This window comes from Aythya marila (genome assembly GCF_965140915.1).
Source record: "Aythya marila genome assembly, chromosome: 7".
In the NCBI taxonomy this organism is placed as follows: domain Eukaryota; kingdom Metazoa; phylum Chordata; class Aves; order Anseriformes; family Anatidae; genus Aythya; species Aythya marila.
In genome coordinates this window covers 33,492,421-33,513,694 of record NC_139048.1, presented here as the reverse complement: position 1 = coordinate 33,513,694, position 21,274 = coordinate 33,492,421, and the positions used below count along the sequence as shown (strand labels likewise).

Here is a 21,274-nt window from a genome sequence, read left to right as displayed (position 1 = left end):
AACCAGGGGGTTGTCCAGTCCCATGCCTTGGTCCCATGCCACTGTCGGCTTCATTTTCATGCACGGGTCCAACGCTGCCATCTGGTTTATGGCCATTACTGGGTCCTGCACTGTGCTCCGGAGTGTGGGCATGCCTCTGTTCCCTGCTGCTGTCTGCCTGATGCTCCCACCTCTGCATTAAGGTGATCACCTTCGAGACTATCACTCCTCTGTAAAACTTTCCAGAGGTTAACAGAAACAAACTAGACTTATTCAGGGAATATGCCTACCATCCATCATAGCAAAACTTGCTTTCAGATGTCACTAACAAAAGTCAACTGAATTTGAGACCAAAATCTCATATACTGACACTGTTAGTCAAGACTATAGTCAGTGAAGCCATAACCACACCCCTGTTTCTAAAGACATTAGATGAGCCACTAGTACATCAGATGTATTAAATACATCTTCCATTTCTTTTCTCTGCTCTTCAGTTTCATCCTGTTAATTTGCCCTTTTACTCCCCAAAATATTATTATGAACAGGATTTTTATCAGCAGCTTGAAAAAAAGTTTATCACACCTCTAAAAGCAACTCTATTAAGGAGCTCCAAAAGTAGTAAAGCAGCATTTTTGCACTGGCCATAGATGTTCCAAAGTTGTAAGGGTATAATTCTAATGTCGCAGTCTCCCATTTAACAAGCTCAGTGAGTAAGATAAAAATGTCAGAAGATGAAAGATTTTATTATTCTTTCCAGTTGTTTGTCTACACAGCTCTAGGTCTGATAGTTTGGTTCACATCTGAGTGAAATTACATAGATTGTTTCAAAATTATAGTATGTAGTAAAAATAAGCTGCAGCCAACATGCAAAAAATTGTATCTGATTTTAAAGTATATGACTATCTGCCAGTCATCACGGAAAAATATACCCAGAGAAAAATAATGGCATGAATGGCAGGTGACTGCATGCACAGTTTATCAGAATTTGTGACCCAGGTCCTTTCAAAGAGCTTGAAGTAACAGGAGACATTTAACAGCAGCAGAATGCTACTTCAGCAACAGGCAAAGTTACATGTGATGTTACATACCACAAGTTTAAAGTAACGCGCAGCTACAAAGCACTAAAAATACCTGCAAAAATCAACAAACTGCTATTTATTGTATGATTGTTCACCATCTTAAAATTAACTTAAACAGTTCAGCAAATCTTTGGAGGAAGATGGGGCTGCAAGCAATGCAATTTGTCATTGCATAATGATAGGTAATAACATTGATTTAACTTTCTTTTAAAATGTATGAGGTGTATATAATCTACTTTATGTATTATTTATTTTTGTAGTCATCTCTGGTCTTGGCTGAGAATCAATAAATAAATTGAAAATGTGAAATATTTTTACATTATCTATGTATAAAAATCAATATGAAACTATATATTTTATTCTTGTCTTGTGTTATCGACCTGGAATCGATGGGCTAACATTTTAAGACTATTCCAAAATAAATGATTTTTCAAAAAGCTCAGCTGATCAGTGAGACAGATAACAATGATAACAGCTAGTTATAATGCTTTTTATCTCAAAGTACCTTACCTTAGGGTATCTCAGACACTATACATATATATATCAGACTCTGAAATGCAACCATCTCTGAATTCAGAAGAAGCCAATAGCTAGCAGTGACCAGCCTGAACCACAGCAGAGACTTAGAAATTTTTCCAACTCCACATGGAGGAGGAAGACAAAACAAAAAGAAAACCACCGTCACTAAAAAAGTCCTGAAGTTGCAGCTTTAGTAAGGGCAGGGTGATACACAGACCTGATTTAAATGGCCAACACAGTCCTTCAGGCACAACTTGTCATGTAACATAAGAATACATGATACACTGCTTAGTGAAAAGGTGACTCAAGTCCACTTTATAGGGTGACAAAACCAATCCTGATTACTAGCACACTCAATACCATAGCCTGACAGTTTTCTGGTGCAGACCGTAATTCTTTGCTTGTTCATTGCTGCTTATTAGAGAAGACTCATCAGCCACTCTTAATTTGATCCCAGGCAACACTTGGGCACCACTCACTTCTCAAACTCATGGAGTGCTGGTTAAAGGACATCACTGCCAAATGATCAGACACTAAAAGCATTACTTTTCTGTCCCTGTTTTCCTTCAAAACCTTCTCCTGAATCAATTTTCAAGGACAATTTCTGAAGGAAGCTGTTTTAAATGTCTGTCATCCAACTTACAACTATTCAAACCTGAGTTTATTACTCACCCAACTAGGTCTGATTATCCATGAGGAAAGCAAAAATCAACAAAGAAACACAGAGCCTGAAAGAATGTGACTAATGATGTGGGAGCCTGGCTAGAAACAGTGAGATAGGTCATCAGGAAATGGAACATGGCAAGAACTGGCCAAAGATAAGCTGCGCAATCATAAGGAGATAAAACAGAGTAGCTTGAAGAATATAATCATTCTCCTACTTCCTACTGAAGTCTCAAAATGTAACTCCAAACAATCCTATTGCATCTTCCTTAATGAAATCCTTACTACTGCATCCAAGAGGGAATGTCTTTATTAAAATAAAAAAAAAAAAAAAAAAAAGTTTCCTTCTGAAAAGGCCATGATCTCTGATTCAGGACAACCATTATTTTCAAGAAAAGCATGGAAGTATGCATCAACTTAAACTTGTGCTTAACAGCAAATCAAATTGACAAGGGGAATCCTACCTTCATTAGAAAAAAAATTAAAACTGGCAATACTGCCATTGATATCAGTGCTTTTTCATGATAAGGTCCAATTGGTATGTTTTACCTCGTGACCAGGGGTATTTACAGTTCAGACACTGCACACAAGGACATTCCTCACAGATATCCCAGCTTCATTTTGATATCAAATTTGCTTTGGTAAACTGATTCCTTATGGTGCCAAAGTTATTTATCATAACACTTACTCTCTTTTTGGACATCAGCCAGCGCTGCATGAAGTTCCTCTTTAAAGACAATCGCTTCCTTGGCAATTTTTTCCCCTTTGTCCAACAGATTCCAAGTGGCTTCTTCCACGGAAGCTAACAAGACACGAGCCCTTTTGGAACGTCCCTTTTTCTTACTGGAAGGATTCTGGGGACAGTTCACTAGTGTTGTAACCTATGTTTAAAAGAAAGAAAAAGACAATAGTAGTTTAAGTTTTATAACAAGTAAATTTATATTGTTTTCAAATTTTAAAAATATTACAGTTTAGAATAAACAATAGGATTTCCCCTGCTTCAGACAGGGGCAGGCAAGCCCAGCATGCATACTGAGAATGTGCAAAATTATCAAGTTTGACAGAACACTTAATATGCTTCATCTTTATGTTCTTTCTCTAAGATCAAAGCAAACACAATGGAAATATCATTGTCATATTAGTCCTGCTGTAAACTCCTGACACAACTTATTATAGAAGTTTCCTCATGGTATAAAAATTACTACTGCTATTTAAGGAGGCTTCAGCCAAGCAGGCATCAATTTTGCATCTTCCCACACTTCCCTCTTCAGTCTCAAAATGCTTTCTCTCCTTACAGACAAAGGCTGCAGTGGCCAAAACTCAACACTTTAGAACTCTGAGGAGCTTTCAGCATTAGAATTATACAAAATTTTAACCAGAACACAGATTACTTGTCTAAATTAGAGTGTGTGTTTTTTTTTTTTAACAATGCTCTTTAACATCCATAAAGAAGTTATTTTTATATAGCATCCCACTCCACATTCCTTGCCATCTCAGTCCAACCTCCACACACCAGTAGAATGTTTCTAACAAACTGTTCTCTGAGGCATTGCTTGAGCTGCCAGCAATATGGGCACGCTCCTAGAAGATTTTTAAAGAAAAGTGTTATACAGATATCTCAAGACATGCTTTGTTTTCAGTTCACTAAGCATCCTTCTATTCTGTGCCAGATCATGGACGGCGTCATAAGAAGTACAGAGCTAGTCCTGGAACTCAGTGAACATATTTCATATGTACAAATTGCTTACTTTTATTAAATGGCATTCCAGTCATCCTAAATCAGTCCACTTCTTTGTGCAGTAAGGGAATTGACAACAACATTGTACAAGGAAAGCAAAAGCTGCATAGGAATTTCAGCCCATCCTGTGGTTTGAGCTTGTCTATGGAATAGTGCTACCTTCACACCTCTACGAGGGGAAGATCCAGTGCCCTCGCTCACCTTTAGATCTCCATGCACGCTCGTCCTTTTCATCAATCTGCACTTTCATAAGTAAATGACAAACCTTTCTCTGGGAAGCATTTCTATTAAGCCATCTTTGAAAGAAAAAAGCCTTGACCCTTATTTCATTCATGTAAAAACTGGCGACAGAGAATTAGAACCAGCCACTTAACATCAGCTGCTATGGCATATCCAAAGGAAAAAAGCAACATAAATTATATTTATACTGTGTCGTATTATTAAAAAGGATTTGGGTGTTCTTCCACTCAGCCACATAAGAAAGTAAATGCAAGTATTTATTGCACATAAACCAGCCAGATGGTAGAGAATATATTGTTAATAACAAATACCTTAAAAAAGAACACTACGGCATTATTTCTGGAGCATTTAGCATGGCTTCAGTGATGATAGTCTAAAGAGCCAGTTTATAAACTGACACTTCTAACAAGAATGACAGAAAAGTTTAAAAAGATGCTGCCCCCAAAACGTATCAAGTAAAAGATGCCTTTTAAATGCCTTAAGACGCTTCATCTTCAGCATCACTGCCAGGAAAAATCAGAACCTAAAATATGATTTCCATGGAAAATGGCCCAATGCTATTTGAGAGAGGCAGCTTGTGATCTCGAATGCGAGTTAAAATTTGACAGGTAGCTCTTGGCTGATGGCAATTAATACAAAAAAATTCAGTTCACCAGCACAAAACCCCAATGAGGAATGCAAAAACTTTATGCTGATCTTACACAAAGAACTGAACTATATAGCAGCTAATAAAGCATGTTCTTCTGAGCCACTGTCCACACAGGTTGCACACCAGTAGCAGAATATGCCATCAAAATTACAGCATTGTGAGAAAAAAAGGAAAAGAAAAAAAAAGTGAACCATACCCCATTCATCCCGCTCATGCCCAACTGTATTTCCAACTGTATTCCCAAATGCTAACCATCCTTTGAGTCTTAAGTTTGAAAATAAATAACAGTGCTGCCCATACAAATAAATACTGGTTAATCCCTTTAGCTGCGCCTAAAGTAAACTCACCATACATGGAACTAAAATGAGCCTATCACTTGTGTGAGCAGCCAAACTTTTATCAGTATGGATGACATCAGAATAAATGTCTTTCTACTTGCTTATTTTTCATCAGTAATAGAAGAGATCCTAAACTACGTGTGTTTATATGTAGGCCTGCTAGACATACCTCTCTAACAGCCATAAACTTTCCTTAGCTTGTATATATGCACAGAATATAAATATATGGAAAAGTTCTTACAAATACTTGCTTAATTATACATGTACATACAACATATATTAAGCGTGTACACACACAAATACAGAGAGAACCCCTCTGATAAACCCTCCAAGTGGCTCATTGGTAGTTTACAAGACTTGCAACAACTGCACAGCAGAGGTAGTTACAAAGCATTTTCTCTGCCAATTAGTGAAGTCCTATTAATCTTATCCAGACATTTCTTTCATAATTTTTACTTGTATGTAAATTCAAAAGAAAATAAGCCCAATGCTACTTTGCCATGTGCCATGGTTTTGTCTAAGACAGACTTAATTTTCTTTTTTCTAGAGGCTCATGCAATGCTGTGTTTTAGATTTTTGATGGAAGTGTTGGTGGTAACACACTGATGTTTTCAGTTGTTGCATAGCAGCATTTGCACAGACCAAGGACTTTTCCGCTTCTTGTGCTGCCCTGCCACCAAGGAGGCTGAGGTTGCAGCAGAAACCAGGAGGGGACGCAGCCAGGACAGGCAATCCAAACTGACCAAAGGGATGTCCCATACTATATGGCATCATCCTCAGCCATAGAAGCTGGGATAAAGGAGGAGGAAAGGGAAAACATTCTGAGTGATGGCATTTGTCCTCACAAGAAACCCTCATAAGGCCTGCTTTGCTGGAGTGGCTGAACATCTGCCTGCTGATGGAAGTAGTGAATCAGCTCCTTGTTTTTGGTTGTTTGCGCACACAGCTTTTGCTCTACCTACCGTCTATCTCAACCCCCAAGTTCTCGCATCTTTAGCTTTCTGATTCTCTCTCCCGTCCCACTTGGGGAACATGAATGAACAGCTCACTCTGTGTGGTACTTAGCTGCCTGCTGGGGTTAAACCACAACACTGTGGAAGCAATTGATACCTGAACATAACTACTATCACTTTGCTAATTTTACTACTCAAGGACTAAACAGATTTCATTCTGAGGATGAGATAGAAAATATTTTCCATTACATTATTTTATTAGTAAGTCTAACACAAGCATGACAGTTATTAGATATTAGGTATGATAATGAAAATTCTTTATGATCTACCTATTGCTTCACAACTGCTTCCTCCATTGAAGGATACATCTCTGATAGAAGCCCAAAATTAAAAAAAGACTGTTTGTCTAACCATGTTCCAAATGTACATCAAAGCAGCTGTCAGCCAAATTTTGAGAGCGTTCATTTTTTTATGTGCTGGTGCATTTACCAGAAAACCTCCTCAGAGACCTGTATTTAAAAGTCTTCCTTTCAAACCTGCTGTCCCCAAAACACCTGGAAAAAAATAAAAGCCTTGGACAAAGAGAACCCTTTGTGATCACCGCTGTCAACCGCAGACTGCAAGGAAGAGATGGAATCCAGCCAAGTCATCTCTAAAGTGACTTCCACACAGGCTTACTTGCTTTTATTTCCTCCTATATTGATGCCATTAACCAAATGATTGTCCTAAGACTTAATGTAATTGGAGCATCATACAATTCCACAATCTTTTTCCTAACACAGCTTCACAAGACTCCTAAATAAATCAGAATCCGAATCTCTAAAGTTATCTGTGTTCAAAGCAGCAGCTGCTAAGTGAATCAGGCTGGAGTACCTGAGTACTCTTGTACTATCTGTAACAGGTATGATTCTTTTTAATCATGGATAAGTTTTCATTTATTACCTGCCCAGCATCTTAATCATCCTTCAGCAAATGTTAGTTCATCTCTGCTCTTGCATTTTCAACTTAGGTTTACTCCCCCTTCAAAATTGCAAGTTCCCTTTCCACAGTTGTTACAAAACAAAGCAATAATGTTATAGGGAAAAAGTGAAAATAGTATTCTCTGAGCCAAGGGGGTTTCCGTTTTTAACACTGAAGCTTTTTATAGACACTTCAGAATATTTATTTTTTAATATATTAGAGGGTTTGTTGTGTTGTTCTGAGACTGTATTTGTTTTATTGTGTTTCTTTGATCCAAAAAAGCTCAGGCCAAAATATAAATTTCTTCATTTCTTGTAAAAATGCCCAGCGTTGCAGCTGCCTGAGCACAGGCTGACTAGAAGGACATTAAGAGATGGTTTCAGAACACAGTCTATCAAGACTTGTAAGCCTACCACTCAAACTAAATTTTAAAGTTCATCCACATACAATGGTCCATCTTGACAACATCCCACAAACCACTGAGCTGTTACTGAGGTTTTAAACACTGCCAATCACACCCATACAAAAATAAAAAGGAAGACACAAGAGTAAGAGGCAGCTCAGTTAATAAAAGCTTAAATTGAAGTAACGATAAAAAGAAAAGGTTACTTTCTGAAAAAGAGAATTTTCCAGAAAGAACAATTGAGTAAGGAAGGAAAAGAACATCAAGTCAAAAAAGAAAGAAGAAATTTCAAAGACAATCACGGAAGAAATGGATGAGAGAGATAGGCAATGGCAAATGATTCAAATGAAGAAAATACAGCTTTGGTTAAGAGAAACTTATTTCAATGAATTGTTTGGTTTTTAAAAGAAATTCTTCCTAGGACATCCATTATAAAACATGATCAGCACCTCTTTACTTTTCCTAGTTTTTAGACCATGTAGAGAGCACTTCTAGAATAAAGGAACTTTCTGTCGAACTGCAAATCAACATAATCACACAAAATGTACTTTTTTGTACTTTTGTACTTTTTTTCTTGTCCTTATCTTTCACCTCCATATTCTCCTTCCCTCCAATCATATAATTATATGCTGCCTCTTTGATTATATAATCTGACAGTACCTCTATCTGATCACAACCCTTTGGCAAGCTCAGGGAACCAGCATGCAGAGGACTGGCTCCCAGAACAATGTATGACAGATACCAGAGCAGTGTATGACAAGAAGTGCACTCCTGGAATAAAAATTTATCATAAAACAAGGTTGCTGAGTGCAATCAAAAATGCCAATTAATGAGCTGCACAAAAATAATTTTCCTTTAATACTTGTTCAACAACAGTATTAACCTTAATTAAAACAATGATTTAATCTTTTTAAATAGGGAAGCTGCAATTAGAAAAAGAAGAAAAAAAAAAAACAAAAAAAAAAAACAGAAATAACAGAAAAATTGTTAAATACAAATACTTAAATAAACTACACTTCCCCAATTCTTACATGTCTATAAACAGGGGAACAGCCAGATTACAGGATTGAGTCTGTCTTTGCTCTATTTACACAGTCATTCTCCCAGTAAGTTTTTTCTGTTGTTGCTTATTAGCATATACCGTTTAATAAAAAGTTACTGTCTTTAGCAGGCATTACTCAATGAGCTTGGAAATATATAAATAAAACAATCACAGAAGTTATTTCATAGCCATTATAACTTGAACATCTTCACAACCTGAAGAACTACGAAGTATTCTTTGCATATTACCAAATGAATAAGAGATCTGAATGTGAAGTCACACTTTTTTGTGCCTACCCAAACTGCAGCCAGAGTAATGACTGCCATGTAAATATTCCCTGAGGCACCAGGAAGAAGACAACTAAATAAGCAGTGTACAGCTGTGACAAATAGTTTGATTTGCAACATCTTGGCTAAGCTGAAGGACAGTGATAGTCTTTGTGATATAACTGACTAATTGAATCATGTGCTTCAACGTGGTTGCCCTAAGTAAAATGAAAAGGATATTCAAAATAGAAGAGGTCCTTTCTGTTGCTTACCCTGTAACATACTGCCGCAGAGGCCTGAACACACTTAGCAACCCACTTATCTAACTTATTTTCTGCAGTATTAAAATACCTGAATTATCAATGGTTCCAGTAATTTTTCCACTGTAAACGTCTGGATGTGCAGATCCTGAGGGTCAATTTTCAGTTTAACGCTTGGCATTTTTGTTGGTATTTCACCTAGGTACAAAGCAAAAAAATGCAATAAGCAATTATTAGCCACAACAGCTCATTGCCCTCTGTCAGCACCCAGAGACTGCTTGCTGGAGTAGATTTGGTTCCACAACAGGCTTAGGATTTCAAGAGATGCAATTAAGGTTGTTATTACTTGCTTCCTAATTGTGGAAAAAAAAAATACACAGAAATTTGCACAAACTGAAATAATAGATTTAAAACATGTATAATTGTCTTCTGAGATTTCTAAATTGACTGTGTATTAAAAATTACGAGACTAATGCATTAGAAGTCCTTTCAATATAAATTCTCTAGTAACAAATGAAATTGAGCTATAAAGAAAACAATATGTTGCATTATCAAATCTATTGCAAAAATTACATTACTGAATTTATCACAGACGAAAAACACTATTGCTATGTCTACAACACTTATATCTTATTCCACATGTTCAATCACAATGGTCATAATTAACAGTTTGAGAACACACACAGAGCAGCTCCTAAAAGGCTTGGTAATTAATGACTGGAGTAAGTGAAACATTTAGTTATAAAATAACCTGTAATAGCAAATATTTTTGAAGTGTTAAGGCAGATTAAGTCAAGAAAACCTATAACTGAAGTCAGTAAGATGGAGTTAAAGCTAAGTAAGGGCTTTAAAGTGAATCAATCGTTCATTAGGAGCTTGATCCAAAGCCCACTGATGTTAATTTCAGGGTTTTCACTCAGTTCACCACATCCTGGTTGAGGCCCTTAGCTGCAATGAAATGTGCGCGTGCCAGCAAAGAATTATAACCATGCTTTAGTAGGAATGCAACTAATTATTGCTCCAAAATAAAAGACTTAATTTTCCAGCAACTTAGGTTCCCATAAAACATAGCTCTGCAAAGCCATTTTATCCAATAAAGACTTCAAACACACAAGTAATGGATATCTGTCCTTTTTAAGCAGGACTTATTAGAACCATAGATGCTGTATAATAAAGTAATAAGGTAGTTCGACTGTGCAAGCTAAAAAGATGTATTGTCACCTTCTGGTGAACCTAGCATTGATTTAACACAACACTGTAGATTTAAGGTTTCTATACCAAATCGTATAGGAATTGTGCCAAAGTATTTCATAATAGGTATACACATTTCACTTGCAAACAAAGATAGTATGAATGACAATTAAAGCATTAAGGGTAGAGATGAATTAGGTTTTTGCCATTCCCAGTAACGAGTACTAAGTTTAGTGCTTTACTGCTAACTACACAAGATGCAGCTCTAGGTTCCCCACAATTCAGTTGCACACAATGAATTGAGAGTATGCAAAGAACTGATTTTTCAGTTTTAATTCTATTTCCAAGTCAAAAGATATAGAACAAAAACCTGACATGATGTTGACTAGAACTACACTTTTCCTTCCATAGAAATTTGCAGAAAAAGAGAAATGTCAACACTAATCATGTGGCCACATTTTATACACTTAGTTCTTAGACACTCGTAAGAAAAAACGAGGAAGCCAAAATTACTGGCATCTGTGGTTCTCTTTCTGTCCAAAGAATCAGTAAGTAGACTACTCCCCCAGTTTTAAGAGACTCCAATGCAACTTACCCTTCTGTTTGAAGGGAACTGACCCTGCACACACACCATCATTCACCACTTCAGAAACGCAGATCACTCCTAGTCAAAGGAGCTGCAGCTCTTCTGCTAGCTCAGATTAACGTGTGTATCTCATGGGATAAAGTTGTATGTATGCCAAGAAGACAAATCCCACCTCTTATTCCCACAACCTCATTGCAGCCATTAGAAATGAATTTGAGCTGGACGACTCAGTATCTACTGTTGATTCTTTTCCACTCAATGTAAAGTACTTACTTATCCACTTAGCTAGGACAGAATCAGGTTAAAATCACAGTGTAGCTGTAGACACTGGTGGCTAAGAAATGCTCCCAGAAAGCAAAACACTGTTTCCATATGTTGTTCAAGTAGTGTTTTCAGTATTTCAGACCAATGAGAACCAGGAAAGGCAGAAGATATCAGAAGTTAAACTCAAAATACAAACAAGCACATTCAACGTAATAAACATCTCACTGGATCAGCATAACTGTCCATCCAGCTCAGTACACTTGTCATGGCCAGGCTATACAGTGAGGACATGCAAGCCTATTTCCTATGGTTCATTCTTCCCATACATGTCCAGCATCCAGAACTGTTTGAGGGATATCAGAAGGCATATCCCTAACCTAGGACCCTTTTAAGGATGCACTTTTTATTTATTTGACAGATCTTTTCAAACTTTTACATGGAAAACTGAAAAGATCAAAGTAAAATCTCACATGTAATTGTCAAAAATGGTAATATTTAAAAGCCTAATAAATCTAGAGGAAAAAGCACTGATATTAAAAGTTTATGGAGATGGGCTCTTTATCAGGAAGTGCAATGATAGCACAAGGGATGATACCTTTAATCTAAAAGAGGGAAGACTTAGATTAGCTATTCAATTGAAATTCTTTACTGTGAGGGTGGTGATGCACTGACCCAGGTTGGCCAGAGAAACTGTGAATGCCCCATCCCTGGAAGTGTTTAAGGCCAGGTTGGGTGAAGCTTGGAGCAACCTGGTCTGGTGGGAGGGGTCCCTGCCCATGGCAGGGGAGTTAGAACTAATCCCTTCCAACCCAAACCACTACATGATGAGTGAAAAAGGGAGAGCTGGAAGAGAGAAACTCCATATTGAAGGAGCAGTCCACTACACAGAAACAACAGAAACCAAACATTTCCCATCTGACTGGTAACCATCTGGCAACTGATAACACTGGGGACAGAGGCACTATTAATGCTTTGTTTGGTGGCTTACCAGTCCTAGCTCTCTATTGTACCTATTAGTCAACAAACATTTGTTTTGCACTCTATAGTTTATGTCACATTTTCAGTCACCTTATACAGTAGAAGATGCCCACACAAAAGCAACCAGGAAAGACACAGTCATAATTTAAAAGTTGTGGGTTGTGTTTTGTTTTGTTTTGTTTTTTTCTGGGGCAAATTAATTTTGTTATTCAAATACGATAGCATCATGCATCTGACTGATAAAAATACAACATGGTATACACATACCCTGAGACCAATACTGGAACTGGTTTAGAAAAACACTTACTTGGTTTCAGTTATCTGTATTCAGGAAAATATTTCCCAAATGCTTACATTCTAATATTTAGAAGTAACCACTTTCTCCTCAACTCTCCATAGAGTTGACTCTTCATAGAGTCAACTCTCCACAGGTTGTTCCAGAGCATGGGAACAGATTATATAAATTAACACTACTCCTGAAAAACTGTCAGTGAGAGCCAGTCCCCATTAAAAAGTGGGCATAGCTACTTACTTACATGGAAGCATCCAGGTTCTGGCTCCATTAGGAATATTTCAATAACAAAATGGTAACAGGTGAACCAGCAACTAATTGCACCTGGAAACCCTATATGGCAAGCACAAAATTGCTGAAGCCAAAGGCATTGCACTCAGGTAATGCATCTAAGTAGCATCCAGTTTTAATCCATACTAATTATTTCGAGTCCATTGACTCATTTTAATGAAGCTGCAGCCATCTGCAAGTTTTGCTACACACTAAAGCAGGGCCTGTGATTCATTCCTAGACTTTCATCCTGTCACAGAACTAGACTTGGTCTCTCATTGAATTGAAATCAACACTGACATTAGGGAACAATTTGACTCATGACTAAAATACTCTGTTCATTTCATCCTTATCACTGCCACAGCCTTGACTATTTGTAAGGAGAGCTAAATTCAGGCAAGAAATAGCGGGCAACTACCTCAGCTGGCATCCTGACAAAGTAATCTTAACAGTATCTGTTTATACTTCTCTTCTGCTAGGACTGCATTTATTGTTTCAAAGCTCAGCTCTTGTTTCTTTGAGTTCTAATTGCAATACAATTTTTGAAAACTGACAATGACTTTCTAAGATTACAAAGCTGTACTGAGAATAAAAATGTAGGTTATGTTTGCACGTTATACTCATTTCTGTAGCTTGTGACTTCACCTTTCAATGTAACAGTTCTTTCAGCTTCACAAATCTGCAGTTAACTATACCACATGTACCCAAACAATAAAATACTTCAGATCACCTTTATCACTCAGTAGCATTCGGTCATAGGAAAGGCTATCTTGAATATGTTAAAAATACATGTTTTAAAAACAAAGTCATTGTTTAGAATAAAAGTTTTAAAATACCTGCTACACTCCCTGGCTTCTTTATATTGCATTCCTCTTTGATAGTTGTATTTGCATTCCTATTTAATAGCTGTTTAATGTGTCTCTTCCATAATACACCAGTAGTGCACACACTTTTGGTTGATAATGCAGTACTGGCACACAGAGTGTACGTCATTTCTGTGCCTACCTGTCAGCACACTGGTACAGCCCATATAACAAAGAAGCATCCACACTGATGGAAAGTTTTTTTGCTGCATTCGCCATTGAGTAAAAAGGTCATTTAATTCAATAAAAGACTCTCGTCCAAATTCTACAGGATTGCATCAAAACAAACCATATCCTTAAAAATAAGTCTTTTCTTGCTATATGCAATTCATGAATTTAGTGGTCCTCTACATCACTACAATCAATCTCCCTTCTACTCACACCAAAAAAGTTTGTTTTAAATCTGATATTGCTGGTTCACAACCCTCATCTTTGACATGATTTTCGCAAGCCTCCCAGAATATGGGTACTTTTTGAAATCCATCATAACAGTTGCAAATAGATTATATTGATTCTGTTGTGAATTCTTTCTGGGCAAGACATGCATCAGTTGCAAGGAGACAAGTAAGAACTGGATATAGACAGCATTTCATGCTTCTACTGATATTTGAAGAAACCACAAGATGATTGCCAGGTTATTTTTTCTACACATACAGTCATGCTTTAAGTTTGTAGAGACTTCAAGTCACTGGTAAAAGGGTATTAACAGCTGCTCTCCTCAAAATTCAGAAGTTATACCTTTGCTGCTTGCAGCAAGAGCTGCCCCCTTTTCTCTCAGGGCATCTTCCTACACTACAGATCACCTCTGACGGTCAGACCTTTCATAAAATTTGGCAGATTAAGTACAGTTTAATTATAGTCACTTCCTCTTACTAAAGATCATTCTGCTCCAGCATCCTACCACTGAACAGTCTCAAATTTGCAGTGTTACAAATCCAATTGCACTTTTGAGGATCAGAAAAATCTCCACATGCTTTGACTTTACCTTCTGTGTTTTTAGATTGTTAAACTATAACATGTTGCCTAACATAGGCATTTTTATTCTTTGCTCCAGTCCTCACTCTGCTGGTTTTTCAACTCAACAATGGCTCTTTTTTTTTTCCTTGCCTTGAGGCAGGCTCATAAATTATCATTAACTGAAAATCAATGGCAAAAGTTGCTTTCTGGAAATTTTCATTATATTCTAAGGTATAATCTACTTAAAAGGCTCAATTCCTGATTCTAGTTGTTCCTCTCCCTACAATTCTAATGCTTCCTTTAAGCAGACAAAATAGGAAAATAAACTTGCAAGCAAATGCAGTGGAGAGTGCAAACTTTATATTGACACTCTGACCATGTATCTTTAACTTATCAATCTCTTTGTTAGTGTTATTTATCATATTAGTAAATCAGTATTTGATTATTTTTTTTATATATATTATACTATGAGACAGAAAGAAAAATATGCAGGCAGTAAAGACCATTCTGGGGCTTTTTCTGACATTTCCACTTAGAAAGTAAACTTCTGACCTTCCACAACTTCTTCATATAGCAATGAAATTTTGGTGCATAACACACAGATGATTAATTTTTTTTTGAAATATATAGCTACTCCCATATTATATGCCCTCTAACTACAGCACAGATCTTGACTGTAAGATATTTTGGTAAAAGCCTGCTATAACCTCACACTTGGTTACATTAACCTTTACAGTAGGCAATTTCAGCACTGTAGACCAACAGCTCTTACAACACTTAGGATGTTAAGCATGTGTCACAAGATACAGTTCTGTCTCTGAAGAGCCAGAAAAGGAACCACCTGCACACTTCTACAAGTGCTGCAAACTTAAAACAAGAATTTTGTCTTGTCAGCAGAGGCATCCAAACTGAAAATGCCAAGTGTTCTGGTGTAAGAAAAAAAGACACTCTAAAGACAAGTGAAAATTTATATCAACCTGCAACATAACGTGAACATAGACATAGTCTGAAAACTGCAGGTAGTAAGTAAACTGTACACAGGCATAGATGAACTAGTCAGTGTCAGAAGGCAGAGCCAAAGATATTCTGCAAGTTAGGAAAAGTTAACTTTAGAACCCATTTCCTGCTAAGTCATTAGAAAACTAATAGCACATCACTCACCTATCCTAGAATACAAACGGTCCATATTCAGAACTAAAGCAACTGCCTATTAAATATCCTTGTGTTAGGAGCTTCAGTGCAACTGTCTGGCTCACTATTTGGCTTCTGAGGCATCTGCAAGGGACTGCCTGACAAGCAATCCAGTGTATTTCAGGATGACTGACGGGACACAGCGGCTGCTGAAGGGGTGGCAGGGGGATGGGCATCCTTAAAGCTATATTCGAGTGCAGAGACATGAGAAAAAAAGAAAAAGGTTAAAAACCCTTTTAATAAAAACAAATTTGAACAATTACATGACATGAAACATGCCATTACTCATACATCTGGTGCTTATTTCTCACGATTTTCAGCATGGCTATTGTTTCCCCATATATTTTGGTTGTATGCCAACTTCTGTCTCAAGGCAATGACTCAGACTTTCGAACTGGACAGCAAAAGGATTCATAAGGCTCTTATCCAGTCACTTGGCACCAATTTTGTTTTCTTTCCCCCCCCGTTGCATGTTACTCAACACTGGCATACAATATATTATCCTATCAATTTCATAAAATGCATGGGCCTATAGGGTAGATAAGTATTTGTGACCAAGATACACGTGCATAGCACACCTGTGGATTTCTAAGACATGATGCATTGCTGAAAGTATTTAAAAGAATGCTTTGTCTTTAATTCATATTTATTATGTAATAGCTCCATCAATTGGTGAAAACACCCTTTTTTAAATTTGTAACCATTTTTTTCTAAAGAGTAAGGTATAGGAAGCACAAATCAGCAGCAACAAAAACAGTGGCTGTATTTTTACTTAATCCTCTAGCTGATGCATGAAAAAAAGATACTGAGAAACACAGGAATTTTCTGTTAAAATGTACTAGTTTTGTTTGCAAAATGCCTGCTGTACTTCAAGAGCCAGACCATGCACTGGAATGGAACAATACTTCCAACACCGTGGGAGAACATCATTCATTTAACACTGGGGAAAATCCTTAATGCACCTGGCAAATCAGATTTCCATATAAAGCTGTCAGGTTACACCCTAACTACTTCAGATTGTCATTTCTTATCATTAGCAACAGGAAAAACATCTGCTAAAGCAAAGGCAGCACAAACAAAAAAATAGCCAGAGAACTGAAGAAGGTGGCAAGAATTGACTAACTGAAGGCTACTAACAGTCTTTGCATTTAGAGGTACATTTACAATGAAGTAGCCAAAAGATATTTTTAATGCTGAGGGTAAAAAAATAAATAAAGAGTATTTATTCTAAACTTTTTTCACCCCTCTGTATTTCATTCTTTTTAATCCTTTGGCCAACTTTAACCACATCTGAAAAACAGATGGAATTCCAATGGACACAACATTTCTACCAAATTTTTCAACATTGTTCTCAGCATAAATAACTAGAGATTATCACACATCATCCCTTAAAATGAATCTACCAAGAAAAAGAACGCAGTATTAGCCTAGTTCTTACTGGATACAGAAGATTCCACGTGGTGAGGAACAGCTTGTGACTGAACTAATGGTGTGAAAAGCTTCAGTTAAGGTTTATAGAAAAAAATGTTTGAGATGGGGAACACGTTATACCTCAGTCGGAGAACATGTCTCTTGCAAAATGTCTGACATCTTGTGAGATACCAGGTTATGATTTTTCCCAGGACTGTAACATTCTGGATGTACTCACTTTTCCTTGAGAAACAGTCATGCCTACTTTTCATATCGTGCATTCCATCAAGCACTTTTGCATGTAGAGGTCATCTTTCAGTACTTAAGTCAAGCAAAGAGAATCCCCAAGAAGTTATTTGCTTATGACCATACAGGATGCCAGTGGCAAAATCAGGGATGCAATCCCTAGTCACTAGAGCACCTTACTCCCACTTTAACTGTGGCCAGTAAAACAGGCTCAAGAGTAAAAAAAACATTTCTGACCACAATTTGTAATATAAATCTAAAGAATATAATTTCTTCTTCGATACTCAGGTCAAAGGTATTCAGATACTATTATTTCTTATTCTTAGTAACATCAGCTAACACATTCTTCTCCCTTAAATATACTATCAAAATTACTGCCTTGGGTGAATGCACTCTCTCTCTCACAGCCAGTTGCAACACACTGACGAGTTCTAGGAGACATTCCAGCAGAGGTGTGAATCCTATGGTCTGACCAGCTGCAGAGCAGTTGGCTTTGCACTAGCATGCCAGACTCAACCATGTGTCATGCCAGACACTTCAACCAACAAGTATCCAGAAATGTGTGCTATGGTCCCGAGTCTACAGCCTCAGCAAGGAAAACCTCCTCCACTGAGGTATCACTAGAGAGACCTGCAGGTCTCACAGTGTTGCAATTTTATTAGCAGTAAACTAAATAATTCCCCTGATACCACTGAAATTCTAGAGGATATACACCACTGAGAACAGAATCAAAACGCTCCTTCTTGGTTCATAGATACTGTAACAATCCTATATTCGTAACACTTCCCTCCAAGGTACATCTTTCCAGGAACTGAATTTTTGTCTCAGAACTACAGTTGCAATGTTTAAAATACCTAAACAGTATTTACTTCAGAAAAAAAGGCAGCATGACATCAAATGGCACCATTTCATTCAAAAAGAGAAGGTTTTCATGAATATTTTACGAAAAGAATACAGAGTGGGTCTGAAAAAAAGGATATATATATATATATGTATGTATGTACTTTACATATGAACAAACCTCTGGGCTATTTTCATTGCATGCACTTTGACCCTCGAACAAGCACCCCTTTCTCTTTAAGTGGCTTCCAGTTCCTCCATGGATGGCTATCCTGTGCTGGTAATGATAGGTTAAGAAGGTTTGGCTTCAAGCCCTCCCCTCTGTTATCACTCTTAAAGTGTTTCTATCTCTATTCAGAACCAGAGACTGTTCAAATAAAGTTCAAGTTGACCTTCCCCTAAAAATAGGATATTGTTCAGCTCATGGGAGAAAAAAACACATCACTAAACAACAATTTCCACAATGCACTACTGTAAGATTTAATGTTTTTCCTGTTAAGTGTAGCTCCTCCATTTATCCTTTTTGTTATCTGTTGGGGGTTATCTACTGCAACGTTTATAATGTTTTGTGTAACAGATGTTTATTTCTTACTCCATTGCAATGAGTTAAAAGATGCTTTTCCCTGTCTTTTTAGGGTTGCTAATTTTCAAAAGAGAATGTTTCATACCCAAGTGTTACCCATGATGCCTCACCATCATGTACCATTTTATGCAACTATTTTCAAATTACTATAATCCATAAAGATTTGCATTCTTCATCTTCTTCAGCAACCCAAACAGTTTAATTTTCTCCCTGCTGCCTCCTGACATCCAGGAATCAACCTCAAAAATAACAGTAGCACATAAAATCACTGTTTTTTAGGCACGCGTTCATTTTGAGAAATACATGAAAAAAAAAGAGAAACCACACCATTGTGGATGCCTGCAAGCAGCTAGCTCATCAGGAAGCACCTACAAAGGTGTTAACTAAAAAAAATGGGGATAAAGAAACGGTATTTAAACAAAACGATATGCGTGTACAGACCTGTGATTTTAAGGCACACGTATTCATTCTTCTGGTGGGGCTCCTGGCACAGCAAGGCACCTTATTTCCTCTATTAACTCCAACAACAATTTTCAAATCAAAGAGTGGCTCAGAAGAGAAACCCTACTTACCTGATGCACTGTTTCTGGTGAAACAGCTTCAAAACTATTGATTAGCGATAATTCTGCCCCTTTTGACTCCTACACTCATTCTAATACAATGGGCATTTGATGAAGAATAACCCCATAAAAATTGTTTTAAAATAAATTAATTTCCTAATACCAACCAATTAGGAATAGGAGAGAAGAGCAACAATTCATTACATACTTTTTCTAAATGCTGATCACCAGGCTTAATTCTTTGCTGTTTTAAGTCTTTGGGGCTTTACTAGGTCTGCACATACCTCACATCTTTAATAAAAACCCAAATACACTTTACATAACTGAAAACAGTCTTGGTATACATATTACACCTCACTTAGAAACCAGTATCTATTATATCTTAATAACAAATAATTGTATAAAATTGCCCTGTATTTTCAACCGTAGGTGATAAATGTACATTTACATAAACCTTCCTAACATTATAAGCAAAATTCCAAGTACAAGGAAGTAAATCTTTGATACAGTAACAGCATTCACACAACATTTTATCTTTCCTTTAACAATATTCTGATATTGTTTTCCTATTTGGAAAATACACCTACCCACTGGACACCTTTGGCTACTGGCTTGAAGTGGCAGTATCATCATTTTGAGTATTTAGAACATGAAAAAAAAAAAAAAATCATGTTCATAAGTTTTTTTCTAGGAAGCATGTTCAGAAAACTCATCCTTTCTCATCCTTTTAACTCAGGCCTCAAAGTGATTATTTAATGACTAGTTTAACTCAAAGCCTCACGTTCCTTCGCTACATGGAAAATTCATTTCTTTTTAATCTTACCTTTCAAATCAAGACTCTAAGACAAGATCCCAGAAACAACTCAGTGAAGAACTCCTCTTGATGGTGCTTGACTTTAGAGGCACAGAGAGTGAGACAGCAAATGACTGCCTGCCCTTCCTTGCCTACAAAAAAAGCAGGAGGGGAAGAGTCAGAACAGGGAGGAGAGTATCCATTTGGGACCTCCTCCCAAGCTGTATGTTCCTGACATTACTGACAACTTGTTACTGAAAACAGTGCTTAAAAAAAGCCCAGTCTCATTATTAGTCTTGGAATGTGGTCTGTTACTGAGCTTTTAGACATTCAATCAGATGCCGTTGAAGCCAACAGTAAAGCCCCCTCAGAAATCAGTGAGTTTGAGGTTGAACATGGGAGGGCAAAATGGAAGAATGAAAGCAAAGGCCATTACTATGAAACTCAGGTCAAATACAGTTCCATACATACCGGGAACTTTCACACAAAACACGATTTACATGAGTTTTCATTTACCTTTGTATCACAAAACACTCAGAATGTATTTCCACATGAATAAAACTACATTTATAGTATTTTCCACCAAGGTAGCCATTTAAAACAGGTACAGTGAAGTTTTGCTAAATAAGAATTATAGCAGATTTGAGAAACTCGTACTGCATTATACAGAAATATTCATGTTCAAAAAAAAAAAAAAAAAAAAAAAGAAGCAAGTTTAAAAAGGGCAGAAGCTATTCAATGCTTCTCTTAATTCTGCAGAAAAAAACATCTATTCTACTGCTTAAGATTTTAATGGCTTTGTTCAGGTTTTCAGACAGTACAGGTTGTGTAAGGCTGAATTTTCTTTTTGGAAAATTTCAGCCAAAACGGTTTGGTTATTTTTAGTTGTTTTGGAGGTGAAAAGGGCACAGACATCCTGAAGGCTGAGGTAATCTGACACCACCTGAAGAATACTGGAGGCACTCAACTGCATGAAAAAAAAAAAAGAGAAACCAGAGGAACAATGAGTACATATTGTGATTATTCACAGGTGAGGAAAACACAAGACTGGGACAGACATTAAGAGACAGTACTGAGACAGTTGGAGGGGATGAAACAAGATCTATCTATTGGACTCTGTCATGCAACAGCCAACTGACTTCAGTAGCACCTTCTGCACTT

The 21,274-nt window shown here is 37.1% G+C and overlaps 1 protein-coding gene across 2 annotated transcripts in view; it reads right to left on the bottom strand.

Moving 5' to 3' along the window:
* The window catches only part of CTNNA3 (catenin alpha 3), a 464,394-nt gene extending 444,151 nt beyond the window's left edge, over positions 1-20,243 (bottom strand). For both annotated transcript variants that reach the window (XM_082765467.1, XM_082765468.1), the window contains exons 1-3: positions 20,144-20,243; positions 9,181-9,287; positions 2,929-3,121 (exon numbers count right to left, since the gene is read on the bottom strand). In XM_082765467.1, coding sequence (XP_082621593.1) covers positions 2,929-3,121; positions 9,181-9,270 — 283 coding nt within the window. In that variant the 5' untranslated portion in view covers positions 9,271-9,287; positions 20,144-20,243. The remainder of the gene's footprint in view (positions 1-2,928; positions 3,122-9,180; positions 9,288-20,143) is intronic.
* Between the last annotated feature and the right edge of the window lie 1,031 nt (positions 20,244-21,274).